At 44.2% G+C, this 19168-nt stretch overlaps 1 protein-coding gene across 2 annotated transcripts in view; it reads left to right on the top strand.

Annotated features, from left to right (window-relative positions):
* The first annotated feature begins 1972 nt into the window (after nucleotides 1-1972).
* Nucleotides 1973-19168, top strand: part of LOC126541485 (PC-esterase domain-containing protein 1A-like) — a 30804-nt gene continuing 13608 nt past the window's right edge. Inside the window, exons 1-5 of one of the 2 annotated variants that reach the window (XM_050188244.3) lie at nucleotides 1973-2198; nucleotides 2267-2346; nucleotides 3738-3961; nucleotides 7340-7553; nucleotides 12103-12272. In XM_050188244.3, the coding sequence (XP_050044201.1) occupies nucleotides 2123-2198; nucleotides 2267-2346; nucleotides 3738-3961; nucleotides 7340-7553; nucleotides 12103-12272 (764 nt within the window). In that variant the 5' untranslated portion in view covers nucleotides 1973-2122. Of the gene's footprint in view, nucleotides 2199-2266; nucleotides 2347-2568; nucleotides 2774-3737; nucleotides 3962-7339; nucleotides 7554-12102; nucleotides 12273-19168 lie in introns of those variants that run through there. The other variant, XM_055076679.2, reaches the window with a different exon arrangement.

The raw sequence follows: 19168 nt of genomic DNA, 5'->3' as shown, positions 1-19168 counted from the left end.
GGGACGTTAAACGACGTCACACAAGCACCGCCACCACGAGCGACGTATACGCCACGCGCGCAGGCACATGTGCGGGAGCGCCGCACACATCCTCATTCTTCTAGGCCGTCAGCTAAGCGCAAGTGCCTTATTGAACTCAATTAATGTTTAAAAGTAAATTGCTTCAGAAAATGCGTAATGTGCGACTTACACACAAGCTGCAGACATGATAGCATCGAATTCGAATATACGAGAAAACATAACTCTGTTACGCAGAAACTCGAACACGAAGCCGTATTTGGGCGAACCGTGTTCTGCGTGAGCACGCCAAGAAAAATCCCGACCAGCTAGCGGCTAACAGCTTCGCTCTGTAAAATTACTCTGGCGTAGCGCTCCTGGGAGTCTGTACACCAATACTGGCTCTCGCTCATCGCGGACGAGCTGCTGGTGTGGTAGAGCGGAAGGGAATCACTAAAGCTTCTCCATCAGTTTGCGCTTAGTATGGAGGGGTTTTAGGATCCACCATGACGACATCAAAGAGCCTTGGGCGCAACCAAGGCCTCATCAACTTGCCCGTACTTCTATGTACCGGTTTCCGACATGTGCTGTACGCGGTGTTGCAAAATTTCACGGGTTTCGCACCATGCTACGCAGCGTGGCACTTTCGTGCCACGTGGCATTTGCTAGTCGACGCGAAAAGTACAGCGACGTGCGAGCTGTGTCGTTCGCTGCTAGAAATTTAACATTTTTCACAAATTCACATGTGAAATAGAAGCACATATGATCTGTGTCTTCACTCTACGTAACCCAAGGGCATACGGCGGCAACGACTAAGCAACTTGCTCGTGTAGAGGATACCCATATGCACACGACAAAAGTGGCTGGGGTCCACTTGTCGGGCGGAGAGTTGGTTATTGCGCTCGTGCCATCACTAGCCAGTCGAGTCGATCCAGCCCAACCTTTTTAAAGCGCACGTGTAAACGTTGGCGTGTTGTGTGGGTATATAGTTAGTATCCAGTAGCGATTAACCGGATCCCATTGTCTCATCTCTGGCCTCAACGCAGAATGTCGCAATAATCTCAACCCGTCAGTTACGAGTTTTTGTACACAGTGCAACGTAGGGCTGCCTAAGCCCGACTTTGACTCGACTCGGCCCTTTTGTATCCGTGTAAGTGTAGCTGCATCCGACAGGAAATAAGTCAGAACCGCCTCGACCCCTTCTTTCCGTCCACAAGACCGAACGCTCTGGTGAAAGTATGAAACACTGCCGTCACCACGCTGCCAATCATCAAGCGAAGCGTCGCGTCATCCGCTAGAAACATGGCTACAAAGAACTATTACGGCGCAACTGCCTTCCCCACTACCCTGAGAGTAATGAAAATCAATTTCGAAGGTTATGCGTTTGCTGTACTAAAGGGGAAGTTGACGTCATGGACACCATTTTAGAGATACAACAGCTTCAAGGAGACAGAGAGAGAGGGGAGGTAGGAAAGGCAGGGAGGTTAACCAAGCTGAGTCCTAACACAGAACAACTTTAATGTTTGTCAGTGGCAAAGGTTCCTGGAGCTCAATTTTCTTTCACAGTGTGAAATTGAAGAGCAAGGACTAGAAAGCGCGCGTTCCACGGCGCAGCACTATCGAACTGAAGGGAACAAAGGCTGCGTATTTCCTAAACTATACCATAAACTATTTAAACTATAGATTACGAAAACGCTAGCTTAAGGATATTTACGCTTTAATCTCGGAGGCTACGTCAATTTTTTCTTGCAACGGATAGAACCTTTGATGCAGCTTATACGTGAAATCGAAACTGGTGAGACTCGGTAAACCGCAACTGGTAAATAACATGTAACTATTTCTAATTGTAAGCTATTTTTAAGGTAAGTTGAGTTGCTACCTTACAGGAACGCTGCATCTGCCTTGGGTCCTGAGAAATGTTTGCGAGTTTACGTGACGGTATGTTACGTCACCGAACAGGTGCTGATCGCGGTGATGTACGGATGTTCATGATCGCCAATCACCTGACAGCGCGTGCCGCGTGCGTCCGTGTTTCGCGTTCGTTTGACAAGAAGCACCAACGGTCGAAATCGGAGCACGTTTCCATGCTGTTGCTGGTCCCTTCACTGGTTTCGTGTCAGTGAAGATGCCGGCAATATTTATGAGCGAAGACGTGCGCTCCTTGCTTAAAGGCAAGCGCATTGTTTTGATGGGCTGTTCAAGTAAGTACTCGGACCATTCCGTTTTCTTCATGTGCTTACTATAATCAGTGTTGCTCTGCCCCTGTCAGACGTAAGGGCCATCTACAAAGACATGGTTTGCCTCTACCAGCACAACCAGTTTATCTCAAACCAGAAGTTAAAACTGAAGGTAAGCGCCCTTTCAACGATTGAGTACGTGCCGTTCCATATTTTTCATATCTCTTTCATCGGGCTTGTGCTGCTCAAGAACTCGAGCACGTTCGGAGTGGTTTCGTTTTTGGCAGTTGCAAGCACTGGTAGACGGGTCAGCAAGGAAGGGGGTCGCGGTGACGGGTGGGGGATATGGTATGGCTCCCCCCCCCCCTCACTTTTTCCTGATATTTCTGTGTATCAAGGTAACGGGCATCAAACGGCGTGCGATGGCACCCGCCTGCCCACTATGAAACAAGCAAACTAAAAAATTACGCGGAATAGTTTGACTGACGAAGCTAGTAGGCATGCCAACTTGGAGATCTGCCTGGCCCGGCTGTGGTGTTCCGCTGAAGGCGGTGCAGCGGCCGCGTTCGATTCCTACAGCCGCGTTTGGATCGAACGCGGTGAGAATTACAAGAACGCGCGTGTGTCCAAGGGTGATTCCACGTATTCAGTGTGCAACAGTTCGCCGAGGGTACTCGAGCGCGTGCTCGGATCGTGGTACGCGTCCCAATTTCTTCCAGGAGAAAGCGAACTTCCGCGTGCCAGGTCGTCGCTGAGCGCTTTGCGTTTGGGAAACCAGAGATATTTGTGTCGCGTTTTCGGTCTTCATTTGTTTCTTAAATGGCTCGCATCGGCACAAGGTACCAACTGCATTGCACGCAATTATGAAAGCATGAAAGGAAAAAAGCAAGAAAAAGTTTCTTTGTTACTTTTGTGTGTGTGTGTATCAATTCATAAAGCTAACACAAAAATGTATCCAGACTCGCCCTCCCGAAAACAACCCTTTTAGGTGCGCCCTTTAAGGTGACGGAAATAAAAAAAAAAAAAAAAAAAAAGGGCCGAGGTGGGGGGGGGGGGGGGAGGGGGGGGCGGGGCGATGTTAGAAACGAGTTTGTTAGATACGATCAGCGCGAAGCCAGTCATAACCAAGATAAAAACTTGTTGCAGATTGATCAGCTGGTACTCTCCATTAGATTTAGGTCTCCTTTAAAAAAGTGGTGAAAGGTATTTCCAGAGCCCTGCTTTGCTTTGTCTTTGTTAGTCCAGCTGTTGCTCTCGGATGTTAAATCTGGCCACTTATTCTTGCGCTACTTCATGTGCTTCACGCACTCTTACTAATTGTACTGTAGCAGCTAATTCCTTTTATGCTCAGGGACACTTTTTCTCTCTGTGGTTAATGTTTTATCAGCCAGATTTTGGCAATAATATGGAAGTTTAGCGTGCAATGGTAACAAGATTTTTTGTGAGCCGAGATTTAAGAAAATAATTTTTTTTAGGTGTAAGAGAGTGCAGATTAGTTGTCGGCCATTCTGTGCGAGCCTAACTGTCTCTGGCAAATATTTGATCGAAAAAAAACATTTTCAGATGGAAGAGAGTTCCTTTGGAGACATCCTCGTTTGTCACGGAAAGAAGCACAATGGTCGTGATTACAAAGAGGAGCGGTTGTTCAAGATGGACAAGACGACCATCGCCTTCTACTTCCTTACCAGAATCTACAATGATTACGTAAAAGCGATCCTGGCAGGCATGGTCGATGAATTCGTGCCAGATGTAATCATGGTCGGATCTTGCCTCTGGGACATCACACGGTCAGTGGTGCTATGCCATGCATCTCTATTACAAAAAAAACTTGCAGCTAGTTTCATTGATGCAGCAAGCACCCCAGCCAAATGTCGTTGCTTCTGTCAGTGGGCATTGGTCAAGTGGTGTATTAGACCTAATATAGAAGTTCGCTATTCAATGCGTTTTCAATCTGTTACTAGAAGAAATCGAATACTGAAACATTGCCTCATATCTCCGCAAGAGCGCAGCTCCTTTCCCACGATTTTGGCCCAGCGGCTTTGTGGCAGCTGTCGAGAAGAAAACATGGTGCCTTTGCGGCGTGTCTAAAAATAAACTTGCAGCTTAAAATTCTGGGCTATCACTTAATCTCGCATTGCGTGAGATTCAGATAATGATCCTACAGGTGCTGCTCTCGCTTCTGATTTTTTTTATTCGGAGTTAAGTGCTTAAGTATAACAAATTGGAAAAAGCAGTATTATCAAAACCAAGCGACAATGATGGAGGGAGGAATGTGCAAAAGTTGGTATATCATGCCAAGCTGATGGAGGTGAAATGCGAATACACCTGTGTACTTATATTTAGGTGCACATTAAAGAACCCCAAGTGGTCAAAATTATTCCAGAGTCTCCCACTATGGCATTCCTCATAATCAGATCGTGGTTTTGCCACGTAAAACCCCATAGTTCAATCATGCCATATTAATGCTCGCAGGAACTTATGAGGTATTGATTGCACTTTTGTTGACAGAACTATTAATGCCGGGCTGTTGTGTCAGCTTTTTTAATCTCTTAAATGTGGTGGGCCTCTACACTTAGTAGTTGGTTACATGTCACGGCAAAATGGGAAGGTCAGTTATTATGGGGTTCACCTACATGTGCTACAATGCGTTTATATCTATGCAGCTGTTACCTTTTATATAATGTCTGGGGGTAATAAGCCATAGCAATCTTGTGTTATCTAGAACATGAGTTCAGTATGTTGTCGACAGCTCTTGACAGAAAAGACCAGCCTCTGTCACGGCGCGGCGTGAAAACTACGATGCCTGCAAATGTAGCAGACTTTACTTTCGATACTTCAAGAAGTTATAAAATGCATCATCCCTGTTATTCCGCTTACCAGTATTCGGCAGTTAGACAGGGGGTAATGGCCGCTTGTTCTGAATTGTTTTTTTTTTTTTATCATCCACAATAGTGTGCAAAGTCTGGCTACTGATCGAAGATTCTGCTATCCCGAAATTGAAATGAAAGGCAAATGAAGAATAACTAAATGAGAGAACAATATAAATAGAGGGAAAAAATCAAGGAATGACAACTTTTTACAACCGCTTAGATAGAGTGAAAAGAACATCCCTCTAAGTTACTTTTAAAAAATTGATTGTATCCGAGCTACAATGTACTGGGCATCAGTCATCGCTTTTGGAGGTCTCATTATCTCTAGGAAGAGCCAAGTGCATCTCGTCTTTGGTGCTGTCTGCGGCATTTCAAATGCATTTCTTAAACATGCGTTGCAAACCATGGCAGCCTAGCAAACTTGCAGAGCAGGCACAAAGCTACCATAGCTTCCGCAGTGGCAGCGACTTGTTGATTAGAATTGGATTGCAGAGAGTCTTAAAACCAATGACATTACCTCGTCACTATTTGCATTTTGATTTCACACTTGTATCCCAGTCACATCTGCTTTTTAGTACATTTTTGCTTGAAAAAGTTTGCATGAAATTTCCTTTTTTCGATTGCCCGATAATTCAGAAAATTCTGCGGCGCCTTTCCATGCAAGAAAAATCAAACGGTGGCTGTACTTATTTGCATAAAAGGACGAACTTCAACAGAACAAAATTTCTATATAACAAAGTAAATTGAAGATTTTACCGACTTCGTTATATCGAGGTCTAAGTGTATCCTTTTTCCTCTTTGCATTTGACTCGTACCTCGAACATTATCAGGCTTTTTGTCATGCCAAAGTTGCTTGTCATTACCCTTAACGGAATTGTTTATTGTTACTTAATAATTGAAACAATGTTAAGTACTTCGGTGTGAAATTCACAAAAAAAGTTTACCTAGGATTGTCTTAGTCCTGACAAAAGAACAAGTCCCCTCATTGAAATGTTGGCTTCAGCAATATTCCTTATTTTAGCACTGTTAATCACAGTCAACTTTGTAGTATGGCTTGTTTCGTGGAACTTGCGTTTTGTAATTTTTTATCCAATGCTCAAGCTAATTTAATGCATACTTGTTTATGGCATGTTTAGATATGGAATCAGTTTGTTCCGTAACTGTCCTGCCCCCCTGCACAGTAAAATTTTTTTCTCGAAACTATACTTTTAAGTGGTGCACCACCCGTAGTGGTGGCTTAGCAGCTACTATGTTGTACTGCTAAGCTTGAAGTTGTGGGATGAAATGCGAAAATGCCCGTATGCTGTGTGTTGGGTGCACGTTAAAAAAACCCTAAGCAGTCAAAATTTGCTCGGAGTCTCCCCCGCTACAGCATGCCTCGTAAACAGATTGTGGTTTTGGAATGTACACCCCAGAATTCAATTAATTGAAGTGCTGCCCATACTCTGCACCCTTTGCAGAGCTCGTAGCTGTTCTTTAATTTGCACTTGCCATCACCTAACAATGCTGTGTCCTTTTCAAACAGTTGTTTTGCAGTCATGTTTTGTAATACTGCCTCTTTAGTTCCATACGTGCCTGTTTGACTGTTTCGGTCCAATCACAGATTCTGCGTTCAGAGACTTTACACAGGGTATGACTATTTTGCAAATATTTGCTATATTCTGTGAACCTCTTACTGTCTGACACGATATTTTCTTTGTTGAGTGTCAAATAGCTTTCTAAAAATTTCGCTGCTGTGGCCTAATCTGCCTGTGTGTGTGAATTTGTAGGTATGTTTCATATAGTTCTGCTTTTTTTGTGAAGCTGCAATAGTGTGTCTAATCGCTGACTGCTGTGTACAGTCTGAAATGACCCCATTTTTACTTTGGCTGACCCACTAAACCATATGTATACTTCAAGTCAGAAAAAACATTAATATTATGTAACGCCAGCTCCTACCCAAGGCCTGTTAGTCAAGCTGACAGTAATTATTAAGTGAATAATAACGTTCGAGCCTCGTTACTCGAGCCAAAAACACCTTTGTTATACCCATTTTCATCGCAAGCATGTATTCGTTACATGCTGATGCAAGGAGCACTTGAGATTTACATCTTTGTCCAATAATTCGTTACTACGTGTGCTCACTACACCAAGGTTAGGTCAATAAGGGCATAATATTTACGTGCTTGATCGTCACTTTCTTCTTGCGTTAACACTGCCTCCATTGCCATTCCCTCCACGATTGTTTTCTGCACAGGCTTGCCCGTTTTTCTGTCTTGAAGTGCACCCTCACAAGGCCACATTTGTCACCTGCAGCTGGGGGCCTAATGGCGTCGAGGAGTACAAGACAAACCTGGCTGTGTTCTTCACCGAACTCAAACGAATACTCCCGCCAACATCTCTGGTGATTTGGCTCACGGCGGCCCCTCTGGCCCAGGACGTGCGAGGCGGATTCCTCATACCGCAGCTCGAGTTCCTCAAGTACTCGCTGAGATTTCACGTCCTTGAGGCCAACTCCTTCTGCAGAGAGGTGCGCAGTGCTCGTGTATAGCCTCTCGGTAACAAATTGCACTTGGGATGCGGAGGAGAAGGACGAGTTGAACTATACTGGTTAATTGCTCTTTCAGGACGAGACATGTCAATGCAAGGATTATCTCTGTATGCAATATACACCGGTAATAAGCATATTCAACACAAAGAAAAAAAAATACTTTGTGGAAATGTTTTCAGCTTTAGGGGAGCAACACTAGGCCAAACACTGCAAGGGACCCCAAGCCACCTATGGCTTCGTTTGGAACTAAGTTCTGCAGCCGAGGATCTTGCATAGCTCTCGCTCCTCTGATCATGCTCTCACAAGAAAGCAACTCACCTGCAGAACTTCTTTCTCGTCCGATGTCCCTGCACTAATCTAATGAATGGCACTTGCTGCTTGTCATTCAGTTTCAGTGTTGGCCAAAGGCATTTAGCCAGAAACTGATCTCAATACTGAAACTCAAAAAGGAAAATATATATATATATATATCTGTCTGGTGTGCTGCCTGTAGGCAGCACTTGTCCATAAAGAGCTAATTACCTTTTTACAGTACCATAAAAGCCACTCTTATCCTAAGCCATGCCGTGCTAGAAGAGATGCAAGAACTAAATACTAGGCAGCAGTGCAGTGTTGCAATTCCCCCACCACTTCACCTTCTCATCACGAAATAGAATCTGCTCAGGCCAAGGAAGTTATTAGTAAAGATGGGCTACAATGTATTTTTAGAGAGCCAAGGCTGAACTTTGAGTGTTTCCTAGTAATTTTACTGCAGCAAAGTGCCCCAATTATGGGAAAGCATTTTGAAATGCTTGGCGTGGCACTGACTTACTGGTGATGTTGGCTAGATGCAAAATGTTAAAAATTCAATTTTAGTCTGTTTTCCGTTCACTAATAAACGTTTTGCACGAGATTTACGAAAATAGTTTTGTATATTACTCGTTAATACAAGTTGGTTTAGTTTCTTTAGTGTAAGATAAACATTAGGTTAGTCTAGGCATGCTGTTCAAGAACTGAATATTTATTTGACTGGTAAAGATGTAACAATGATTGTAGAGAAAAGAGCAGCAATCTTCACACTCTCTTCACTTTTGTGACTAAACTGCCAAGCCCAATATATTTTATATATTTTCATATATTTGCACCCATTGATACATTGAAAAACTCCCAAAATTTGCTGCATTGAGTAGCATGTGCACTTTCTAATTCAGTATAACCTTTCTATATTACAAATGGTTGTTTTTTCAAATGGACCAGTGCAACAACACAGTATGGTAGAAGTTTAACGAGTCAGTCAATTTGATTTTGTGCAGCATTCGGTTTTCACGGGGACTCTCACTAAATTCTAAATAAACTACATTGAGCTAATGAAATTAATCAACAGAAGTCTGTGTTTTGTGATGAAAGGAGCACTTATAAAAGTATCGTCATTTATTTACGGAAAAAAATCCATAATTTTATCTTACTTTTATCTAAAAGCGATCACTGCAGGCTTACTTTCAAGAGCTTGAATATATCAGAGAGCACTTTCCTCGTACTGTTCAAAACTGATAAACAGGCATGTGCAATTCAGTCTGTGCATCACCTGCAATAACAAAGGTGGCACCAGTGCTTCCTGTATATTATCATGTCATCATCTTCCACTGCATGGTCATCGCTGACTACTTCGGCGATGAAGTCGTCGTGTGTGACGGCACAGCTGACCATGGCGCACCTATAGTCTGGAAGGCTGTTAAAATGCAAACTTTCGAAAAGGAGCCCTTGTTACCTCTTCATCCAAATACTCGCAAATGACGGCGACGAAACACGCAACTTTTGGTCTGTTTTGGTCAGCGGCTGAAACAATGTCGAAAGCTTGCTTGAATACACTAGCTTCCCAAGCGTTTTTATTGCTGGTCAATTCGCAGCTTTAGCTACTAAGACAGATCATCCCTCTCCACAAGCAGTAACAGTGCAAGTTGACGATGCGAAGCACCATTCATTGCTTCCAAGAGACAGTGGTTTGCATTCACGGGGGCCATAGCGGCACATTGGCTGTGGGTCACCTGACATTGCGTGATTTCTGTTCGGCTTGTCAATTTTTGCGTTGTAGAGTGTTGCTCCGTGGAGTGGACCTAGCAGCTGAACTGCTCCCAATCTGCTATTGAAAGATACGGGAGGCACTCTCAATCTCTCAATGGAATAGACTTGTTACGCAAGGAGCAGAAAAACTGCTAGCAGAAATGTTCCAAATCTGCCATTAGAATTCAGCAACAGGGATGCCACATGGTCGCACTTTCTGGACGGTGTCGTTTACATGTGCTTGTGCCTTGGAGTAGTTCAGGTGTCCGCCTTGAGGGAGATAGTTGCGGCGTTCATGGCAAGGAATGTGGAAAACAAAAAGAAACTCGCTTTGAGAGGAAACATGAAACTTTCTCGTTGTCGGTGGTTTGCTCAGGGTCAGCGTCTGTTTTGCGCATGCCACTTTTACTATACCGTGCTTCGGTGGTGCATGGTGGCGGAATCTATGAAAAATAGCTGCAGTGCAGGCCGAGGGCCAACAGTGACATTTGTGGGAATAGCTCATACGGTGACAACTGATGAGTTGATGGGGTTGAGGTTTTCACTATAACAACCTTTCAGAATAACAAACAGTTTTGCATGATCCCCTGAAGTTGGTTACATCATGATTTCACTGTACCCTGTTTTGTACTTTAGGGACTTTATCATGTAAGGATTCCTTTCTTTTCCCCGATCTCTTGCTCATCGTTGGCTGACATGATGCGAAATCCTCATTATCACAAGTGGTGACCACTCAATGTTACGGGTGATTGGAAATGAATACAATCAAAGGGGGGAAAATAAGAAATCGGTCATAGTACGAAAGTGACACATGTATTCTAAGGAGCTGTGGCAGCTTTCTTGCCACATTCACAAATTCAAGTTTATAAATATGCAGTCCTTTATTAAAGCAGTTCTCTTGAAGGGTGAAGTAATGACAACGATAGCAAGCACACGAGGCATGTCCTGTTATGCAGTGCAAGCAGAACCCCAGAGGCTACCAGGCCTTGTATGTATATCCAACGCGACGGTGAGAGCATATTTGGCAAAACTGTGGTGTTAGAGCTCTGGTAGCATTGCACGTACGCGTCCGTACATATGTTGTAAGGTGAGCAGACACGCATTCGGCAAGCGGCATCTCTGGCCTGAAAAGCAAACAGTGGGAGGACACACAGTTTTCCTTCATACCCCCTCCCCCCCTTTCCAACTTTCCAACCGCTCTTAGTGAGCCCCGCTCCCCCATTCCGTGGACGAGCCCTCCCTCTCGCTTCCGTGTCGGCCAGTCTCTGAATGTCTCTCTTCAAGCTGCCATCATTTTACAAAATGACTGAGGGGCACCATCTCGTAGGGATACCAGGAAATTTGCATGATGATTGCGGGTTTGTATGTACAGCGCACTGATTTTCCATGGAGCCCGGCATAACAGACTTTTCTTTTAAAGCACTTGCACAGTACAGCATTGCCAATTATCACCATAACCTGGCTATGTCTACCTCAGGATGAAAGCAGTTTCCCCTGTCTTACACCAGCTGATGTCGTCCTATGGCTGTAAATGTCATAGCTGTGTCTTGCCATCTATTGTTGTGCAATCCTTAACATTGTATCCATTCTCTTGGTTGCCTCTTATTCTGTCAACTTGACTGGCTTCTATCTATCTGCAATACAAATTGCATGACCTGCCTATATTCTCATTGTTGTTAAATATTTTATTTATTAATCTTTCTCTTCTCTCAATAAGCTACCCACATTTGCTGTCCAATGCAAAAATGCTTGCATACTTCCACCATGTGCTTTCACTGTAGCGTCCTCTTCCCCTTTCCTCCTCACAAGCTCTTCTTTTTTGCTGCTTTCCGCATATGCTTTCATCTTTTGCTGTGCTCGTTCGCACGGTTATGCCACCGAGGCTCACCGACGTCACTCAACACAGGAATGGGCAGCTTACGAGCTGCACTTAAATATGAGCGTAACTCTACAGGGTCGTCTTTTGTGTTCACGATTGCGAACGTTGGCACCAGGAAAATGTACGTAATGGGAACGTATCAACAAGGTTCTACTGTACATCCCGTATTGCATCTGTGCTCAGGGAAAACATTAGAAAGATGCCTGCTATTTCACCTACTCCCCCCCACCTCCGTCCCTGTTGTGTCTGGGTTCTTTTACAAATTTTTAACTTGACAGGCTGGCAGGTATGTCTGTTTCAGAATAGCTTGCCATTGGCTTACTTAGTACTTGCTTTGAGGCATAATTGCTGCGAAAAGTTCCCTGCCTATGTTGTTATGATTGTTTTGTTTCGTGTTTTGTGGTTTGTGTGCATTCCTTTAGTGGCAGTTATGTCTCAGAGCCTCTGTTGCGTTGGTCATGTTGCGTTGGTCGTTAAATGAAATAATTGGATTTTACTTTGACTTGTTTAGCGCCTCTTTAGGCACTCTGCCCAGCTAAGGACTGCTGCCTTCCCTTCTGTTGTAACACTCGCACACTTTGGTGCACCCTCCTTCTGTCCACTTTGTAGACAGCCGACAAGTTTGGCATTGATGTGGTGGACATCCACTACCACCTGCGCATGCTGTTGGAGCATCGAGCCAAAGACGGAATCCACTGGCTGCCCCTGGCTGTGCGTCTCTGCACCAATCTGCTCCTCACACACATTGCCCTGTCATGGGGTTCCAAGATGCCAGAAGCGTAAGTGGCCTTAGCGGAAAAGTTGTAGCCTCGTCAGAACATTATTATGCCCTGTGGGTCTTGCAGGGGCAAATCATGTCTGCCGAAATCCCAGAGGAGAAGGAAAGCTTAGGAAAAGGAAAATAAACCTCCACCCAACTTGTAGCACAAAGCTACAAAGGAAATCCTTATCGGTTTCACAGAAAAAAAGCTTTGCAGTTTAAAAATTCGTCCTGGTCGAGAGATCGATACTGGGACCAACGCCTCTCTGGTGGGGTCGCTCTGCCACTTGAGCTAACTGGGAGGCTTGCCAATTGCAGTGCAGGGCGAATTAATCTGCAACTCGAAGTGATGGGCGATGAATATGGCAGATCAGTTCTGTGGAAGCCAGCAATGTGGAGAAAGGTTCAGGAAAGGAAAAATTGACATCCACCTGACTGCAGCGGGAAACTACAGAGGAAACCCGACGCTATAAGAAAGGTCGCCTCGCACTTCAATCGGCTAGCCTCCTGGTTAGCTGAGATGGTAGAGCAATCACCCTGGAAGGGCGTTGGTCACATGTTCAATCCCTGGACCAGGACGAATGTTTGCTTCGCATACGCAGATTTATTTTCGAGAAACCCATATGAATTTTCTTTGCGGCTTCACGTTACAAGTGAGGTGGATGTTCTTTTTCCGTTTTGAAGTGAAGCTTTCTTTGCCGCTTCTCCTGACTTTCTGGGCACTGGTGCTCCTTTGATGGTCTTGCCTCACATGTCGCTGGGTTTCTTCCAACACCACGAGATAGCACTTGCATCCACCCATCCTAGGACGCATCGATGTCCTCCTCACCCATCACTCCATACAGGGTGCAGTAAACAGCAGCGCCAGCCTTGGCGGCCGCTATATCTATGCCCACTTCTAGGAACGCATAGCCAGCGCATGTGTGTATGACTGACTTGTAGGCAGCACAGAGTCTTGTGAACAAAAATACTGTGGAAGGGCATACTTATGTGGTAATATTTAAGAAAGTAATAATTTTGATAGTTTACAGTCAAGTACACTACCGTATTTACTCGCATAATGATTGCACTTTTTTGTAAAAAAATTTGACACAAATTCACAGATGCAATCATTACATGTATTAAATTTCTCGCGAAAAGAAATTCTTTTTTTTTTCTTTTTTTTTCTTTTGCATCCTGCATTTGCAGAGGGATGACAACAGGTCAACAAACAGGCGGCTTCCGCTGTAACAGTGCGGGACACCCAAAAAAAGAAATGGTAGCCAGCGGAGCAAGCCGAACGCACCGTACGCGATTTTTTTTTTTTTTTTTTTTTTGTGAGTACATTACACGCATTGAAAGTTTCTTCTGTATCAGTAAGAAATAATATTGTTAATATTGGCAAGTTTGCAACAATAACATAGCCATGTCCACTTTGAGGGGACAGAAACAGAGATGGGCGCGTTTAGCTGCCAGTGACATAGAAACACACGGCTGGCATGCTGCGGAAACTGCGGCATTTGTCTTCACTATATCCTAATATGGCACGTCTTTGCTAAGGTGGGCGAATATCCTAGCTGTGTTACAATCATCGGCGTATGAATAGGGTATACTTCTAATGTATCAGTGTAAATGTGGCCACTATTGTTGCCGCTCGCGATTTGTTGCATGCCCACGAGTGCAGACAAGAAGAATCGAAACGCGCCTTTTTTGTTGTTGTTGACCAAAACCATTATGTAGCCTAAAAATAATAAAGCCAAGGTAAGTTTGGTTGTAGCTTTTTTTCATGGAAATGCGGAAAGGGATGAAAAGAATGGAATGGGGCATCTGCTTAAGAATGTTTGGTGCGTGCAGACTGCTTGGTATGTCTTCGAGAGTCATTGGCAGATGGTAAGCGTGATCATCATTAGCCAGACTTGGCACACGACATATCACTGCGACAAGTTCAGGGTGCGATCATTACACGGGAAAGAAAAAAAATAGAATTTTCACGACAAAAGTCAGGAGTGGGATTAGTATGCGAGTGCGACCATTATTTGAGTAAATACAGTATTAAGTAAGCTGCCTCACGGGGTCATGTCGTGCTGTAGCTTGAGATTGTTTTGAAATGTGTTATGACCACATGCTGGTGTGATAATTTTGTGTACCATCCAACAGGAACTAGGTTGCATGACACCTGCTGTTTTGTTCTACAGGTGGAAAATAACGCGCTTAAGCATTCCTATAAAATGGACAGTCGAATGTCAAATGACCGTATTACTAGGCGTTGTTGTTCTTCAGGCAGATTTGCACAATGAAGCTGTATTGCTTGGAAACAAATGCTTATGCTGCAATAGCAATAAAATTCCTCCAGAAGATCTTGATAGTAAAAACAACTAGTCAATAAATGACAAATTAATACATGATTATTGTCACGTAGTTGCAATCTAAGTACACATTTTTATCATGTACTGTCACTTGTCACACTTCGACAGCGCTCTTCCTACCAGAGCATAAACTAGGAAAATGAGCTTTTAACGAATTCAAACAAAGCAAATGGCAACATTACTGTGCGGCTTAACTTGACAAGTACGTAGAAGAACGGAATAAAATGAACGTACGAACGAAATATATATTCAAAAGGATAACAAAAGTAAAACAGATAAGTAAAAAAAAGCTCAAGTTTCGCCTTTATGGGTGGAACACGTTAGCATTAAAAGATCCCTCACTGCTTCTAACGCTTCCCCACAACTGCAGCTTATGTAACCGTAGTGTACAGCGGGAAACACTGGCTGCGAATGCCATGCACGGAAGCGAGCTTTCTGGTAGAAACGTGGCCTCTTGCGTGGACTGCAAATGCGTGGAGGCGAGTGCCATCTGGATGGTGGTGTTGCAAGGAAACGAGCTCGGTGCGCCACTCTGTGAATAGTAGAAATGCTGGAAAAGGGGTTTGTGCTTTAGTTTCTGCGTAACGAAATTGCATATCCAAATTACAATCCAATGCTATCATGTCTGTAGGTTGTGCGTAAGTTGTACGTTAAGATTTTTTTAATGCATTTTGCTTTCAGAAATCCTTTAGTTCAGTCACGTATTCATGCTACCTGGAGGGCCTGTGTGGTTGGGCATGCGTGGTTCGGAATGATTTTTTGCTCTGGACGACGAGTGCTGACGCCAGATTTTCTGTGGCAGAGGGCACTTCACGCTGTTCTGTTAAAAGTGAAATATGTGTGAATTGTGCCAGTGTGTATAAAAATCCGATTTCTAACTTCACTATAGGCTCAGTCCTGCTGAAGTCTTGCTAGCTTGCCTGTTAGGTCCTTTCCCTATGACCTGACGTAGGTGCATGCGTAGCCTCAGTGTGCCGTAGTTTAAAATGAGCAGCACTTTGACGTTTTCTTCGTGCAGTTGTTGCGGACAGGTTCCTTCCCGTGCACTTTTGCCTGCATTCCTACTGCGCTTTGGTAAGGCCAAATTGAAACGTGGCAAGCATTTACCTCTCGACATGCGAGCTACGCATGGAAATGGCGGTTTTGGTGGCTAGAGCTCAGTCAAAGAATGCCGTCACCCTGCATGGAGCGGCAGACGAGGAGTACATCGAGGCACCCTGCACTTCCTTTCCTATGTGCAGGTGCTTGGCAGTGGAAGTAGCATGCTGGGCTGTGATAGTGCAACCATTACAATTGTCCATAGCCTGAAGAGAGCGCTTGAAGCATGCTGGTCAGTGGGCTGGCCAGTATGCAGACTTGCTGGACAGCAAGCTCACTTTCACTGGGCAGCTTACTGGCCAGTATGCAGAAGGAGCATGTAAACGCACCAGCAAAATGGCTCCAATGCGTGCACTCCGTGTCGAGGACGCCCAAGCACGAAAGAAGCTTTGCGCGGAAGAGCAGTGTCTTTGCCACGCTGCCAAACGTGGCTCAGACTATGAATGTATGTATATGATATATACATGCGATTACAATAACGAATTGAATTACGTACAGCCCCATAATTATATTAAATCTTAACACTTCTGCCACGATGTGATGTGACGTATGAGGCAATGATAATGCTCAACCCTCTTAGAGATTATGAACAATGACGCACAACAACACCTCAAGCAAACATGTGTGTTCTGTGAACTACGCAGACTAACAGCAGCAGTGCACACAAGGTAACATTTAACATCAACTCGCCACTCTCATATTAACGTGATGGTGTTAAGGGCCCCATGTCACAGCAAATTGTGCGTTGACTGTCCTATTGCAAAAAGTACTGAACCACGCATACCTAACCACGCAGGCTGTCAATGTAGCGCAGAGGCGTTACTGAACTAATTGAATTTCTCAAATAAGATGTGCCAGAAAAATTGTAAGCACGACTTACACACAACCTGCAGACATGACAGCGTCGAATTGTAATTTGAATATATGAGAAAACATAATTCTGTTAAGCGGAAAGACAAATCCCTTTTCCAGCATTTCTACCATTTATAGAGTGGCACGCCCAGTCCCTTACTACACCTCCATATGGCGCTCGCATCCGTGGCTCGCACAAGAAGCCGTGTTACTACCACAAAGCTTGCTTTCGTGCATAACGTTGGTCACCAATGAGTCCTGGTAAACAGATTATGGTTATATAAGCTGCAGTTGCCAAGAAGCATGAGAAGCAGTCGGGGATCTTTGAATACTATCGCATTGCACCGTTAACGGTGAAGCTTAAACGTCCTCCAACTTTGGGCTAAATGCTGAAGAAATCACTTATTCACCACGAAAATCACTGCTAATTATCATCAATCAAAGCAAACAGCATACAAAGCTTCGGTTATATCGATTAATATAATGCATGAGATCCGTATATTTTGATAAGTCTTGTACTGTTCCGTGAAGTGTCAGTTGGAGTAAACATTCACTGGTGCACATGAACAATCTCAATACGAAAAGAAAAGAAAAAGTTTGTTCTATGATATTTCTGGTCCGAGACGTCTTCGCTTGTGGAGGTGGCATTCCGTGATGGTAAAGTGAAGATGCACAACAAAGGTAGCAATACGGGCTAAAGTAAAAGCTCGTTAGCTCACACCACTAATTCAAAATTTTGGATAATTCAAGCTAACTGGCATAGTCTGGCCAAGCTCCATAGAACTCAATATATTAGAAAATTTATTTTGCATGCAAATGGGATTCACCACAGATAATTAAAACTGTGCGACACCGTGACTGGCTTATGGCTTGCATTTACAGTCACTTTTTCAGCTACACGATATCTGGTGTGGCGTACTTATCAATCCATGCCCCAGCGATAGCTCCTGTGAATCTCAAAGGCTATGCTTTTATGGACTGCATGCACAGAAGTGAATAAAGGAGCTGTAATTATGTGACAGCTGCCCAGTTCTTACATTTATTTCTGCATGATGCAAATGGTTAGTTGCATCAACATCGACATTGGAGCATGCAGCTGATGTGGTGTGTCAGGCAACTCTCAAGTCGCAAAGGTCAAGCAAGCAAGATAAGATGTGCGTCAGTGGAGTTGTCTGTAAGCGAAAATTTCCGTATATATTTAGGTACATGTATATGCCATGCCTTGCTATATGACCTGTGGTACATGCAGGTTATATTGCCATTGCATTCTATCACTAAAGTTGCTCTTGCCTTGTCTTGCATTCTTGACAAAGTTACTCCTCGGAATTTTGAGAATGGCAGCCCACAAACAAATTTCATAAAAAAACACCAACAGCGCAAGCCTTTTATGTCAAATCTTCCCTCACTTAAATATTAACAACGTGAAACAATAACAGAAACCTGAAAATGGTGTAACTTTTCTGCCGCAGCTGCGCACTACCTCTGGGATTGGACCACACAAGAAGCCGTGTTTCTGCCAGAAAGCTCGCCTTCATGCATAGTGGTTGCCACCAGCATTTTCCAGTAAACATTACGGTTACATAAGCTGCAGTTGCCGGGAAGCATGAGAAGCAGTCAGGGATCCTTGAACGCTATCGCACTCTTATAGGCGAAGCTTAAGCGTCCTCCAAGTTTTTGTCGTCTTTGTTGTGTCAATGCCCCGTTGTGTGTTGTGGGACGTTTCCATGGTGGTGGCAAGCCCACACTGTGTGTGCCACCATGTCTTTGTCACATGTGAAATACCGAGCAGTAGTGGACCCAAGGAGAACGATCGCGTTCCTTTTCAGGTACAGACTTCAAATTGTGTGCTGTGTGCCTAATCGAACACAGCCTGAGCAGAGGCATGCGTGGCATGCACCCTCGCTGATAACGCCATTGTGCCAGTACAAGGCGCAGATGATAAGTCCGGCTTCATGCTTGTGCGTTAAAATCTGAGGTCTGTACATGAACTGTTGGGCAGCATGGACTTTGCGGTTTGCGTAAGTGTGAACAGCTGCGCCGTGGTCTGCATTGTCTTCACAGACGATGACATTATTGCCTAGGTAGTCAGCAATGACAACGCAGCGAGAGGGGACGATAATTATGTGGATGAGGAAGAGAAAGCTCTCATGTGGCCTTTGTTATCGGAGGTGATGGAAGGACTGAATTACACACTGCTGTTCTTCTGTTAGGAAGAGGATGAGGGAGATGCTTAATGCCTTCTGACACATTCCAGCTATTAAAGATAGGCTTACAGCGATCGCTTTCAGAGAGAGAAAAAAAAAACAAAGCAGGAAACGATCGCAGGAGGTGATGCTTCCAGAGGTACTCCCATTCCTTTTTCCATCAAATATAGTCTTCTGTGTCTCACTTTTATTAGGATGAGCTTCATTTAATTCATTGGGCATCCCCAGGAATTTCAAGTTAACAAACTTTTATTGTAGAGAGTCTTTTTATCTTCCTGGGTTGCTCTAAAAAGTCGAGGAAAGCATAGATCGACATGCTCATTTCAAAGGCACGAGTACAGTCAAACCCAGCTATATCGAACTCGCAAGAAAACTCCTATCAGTTCGATATAGAGCATAATTCGATATAAGCCTGC

The sequence above is a fragment of the Dermacentor andersoni genome, chromosome 2 (genome assembly GCF_023375885.2).
Source record: "Dermacentor andersoni chromosome 2, qqDerAnde1_hic_scaffold, whole genome shotgun sequence".
Lineage (NCBI taxonomy): Eukaryota > Metazoa > Arthropoda > Arachnida > Ixodida > Ixodidae > Dermacentor > Dermacentor andersoni.
This window is presented reverse-complemented; position numbering and strand designations above follow the sequence as displayed.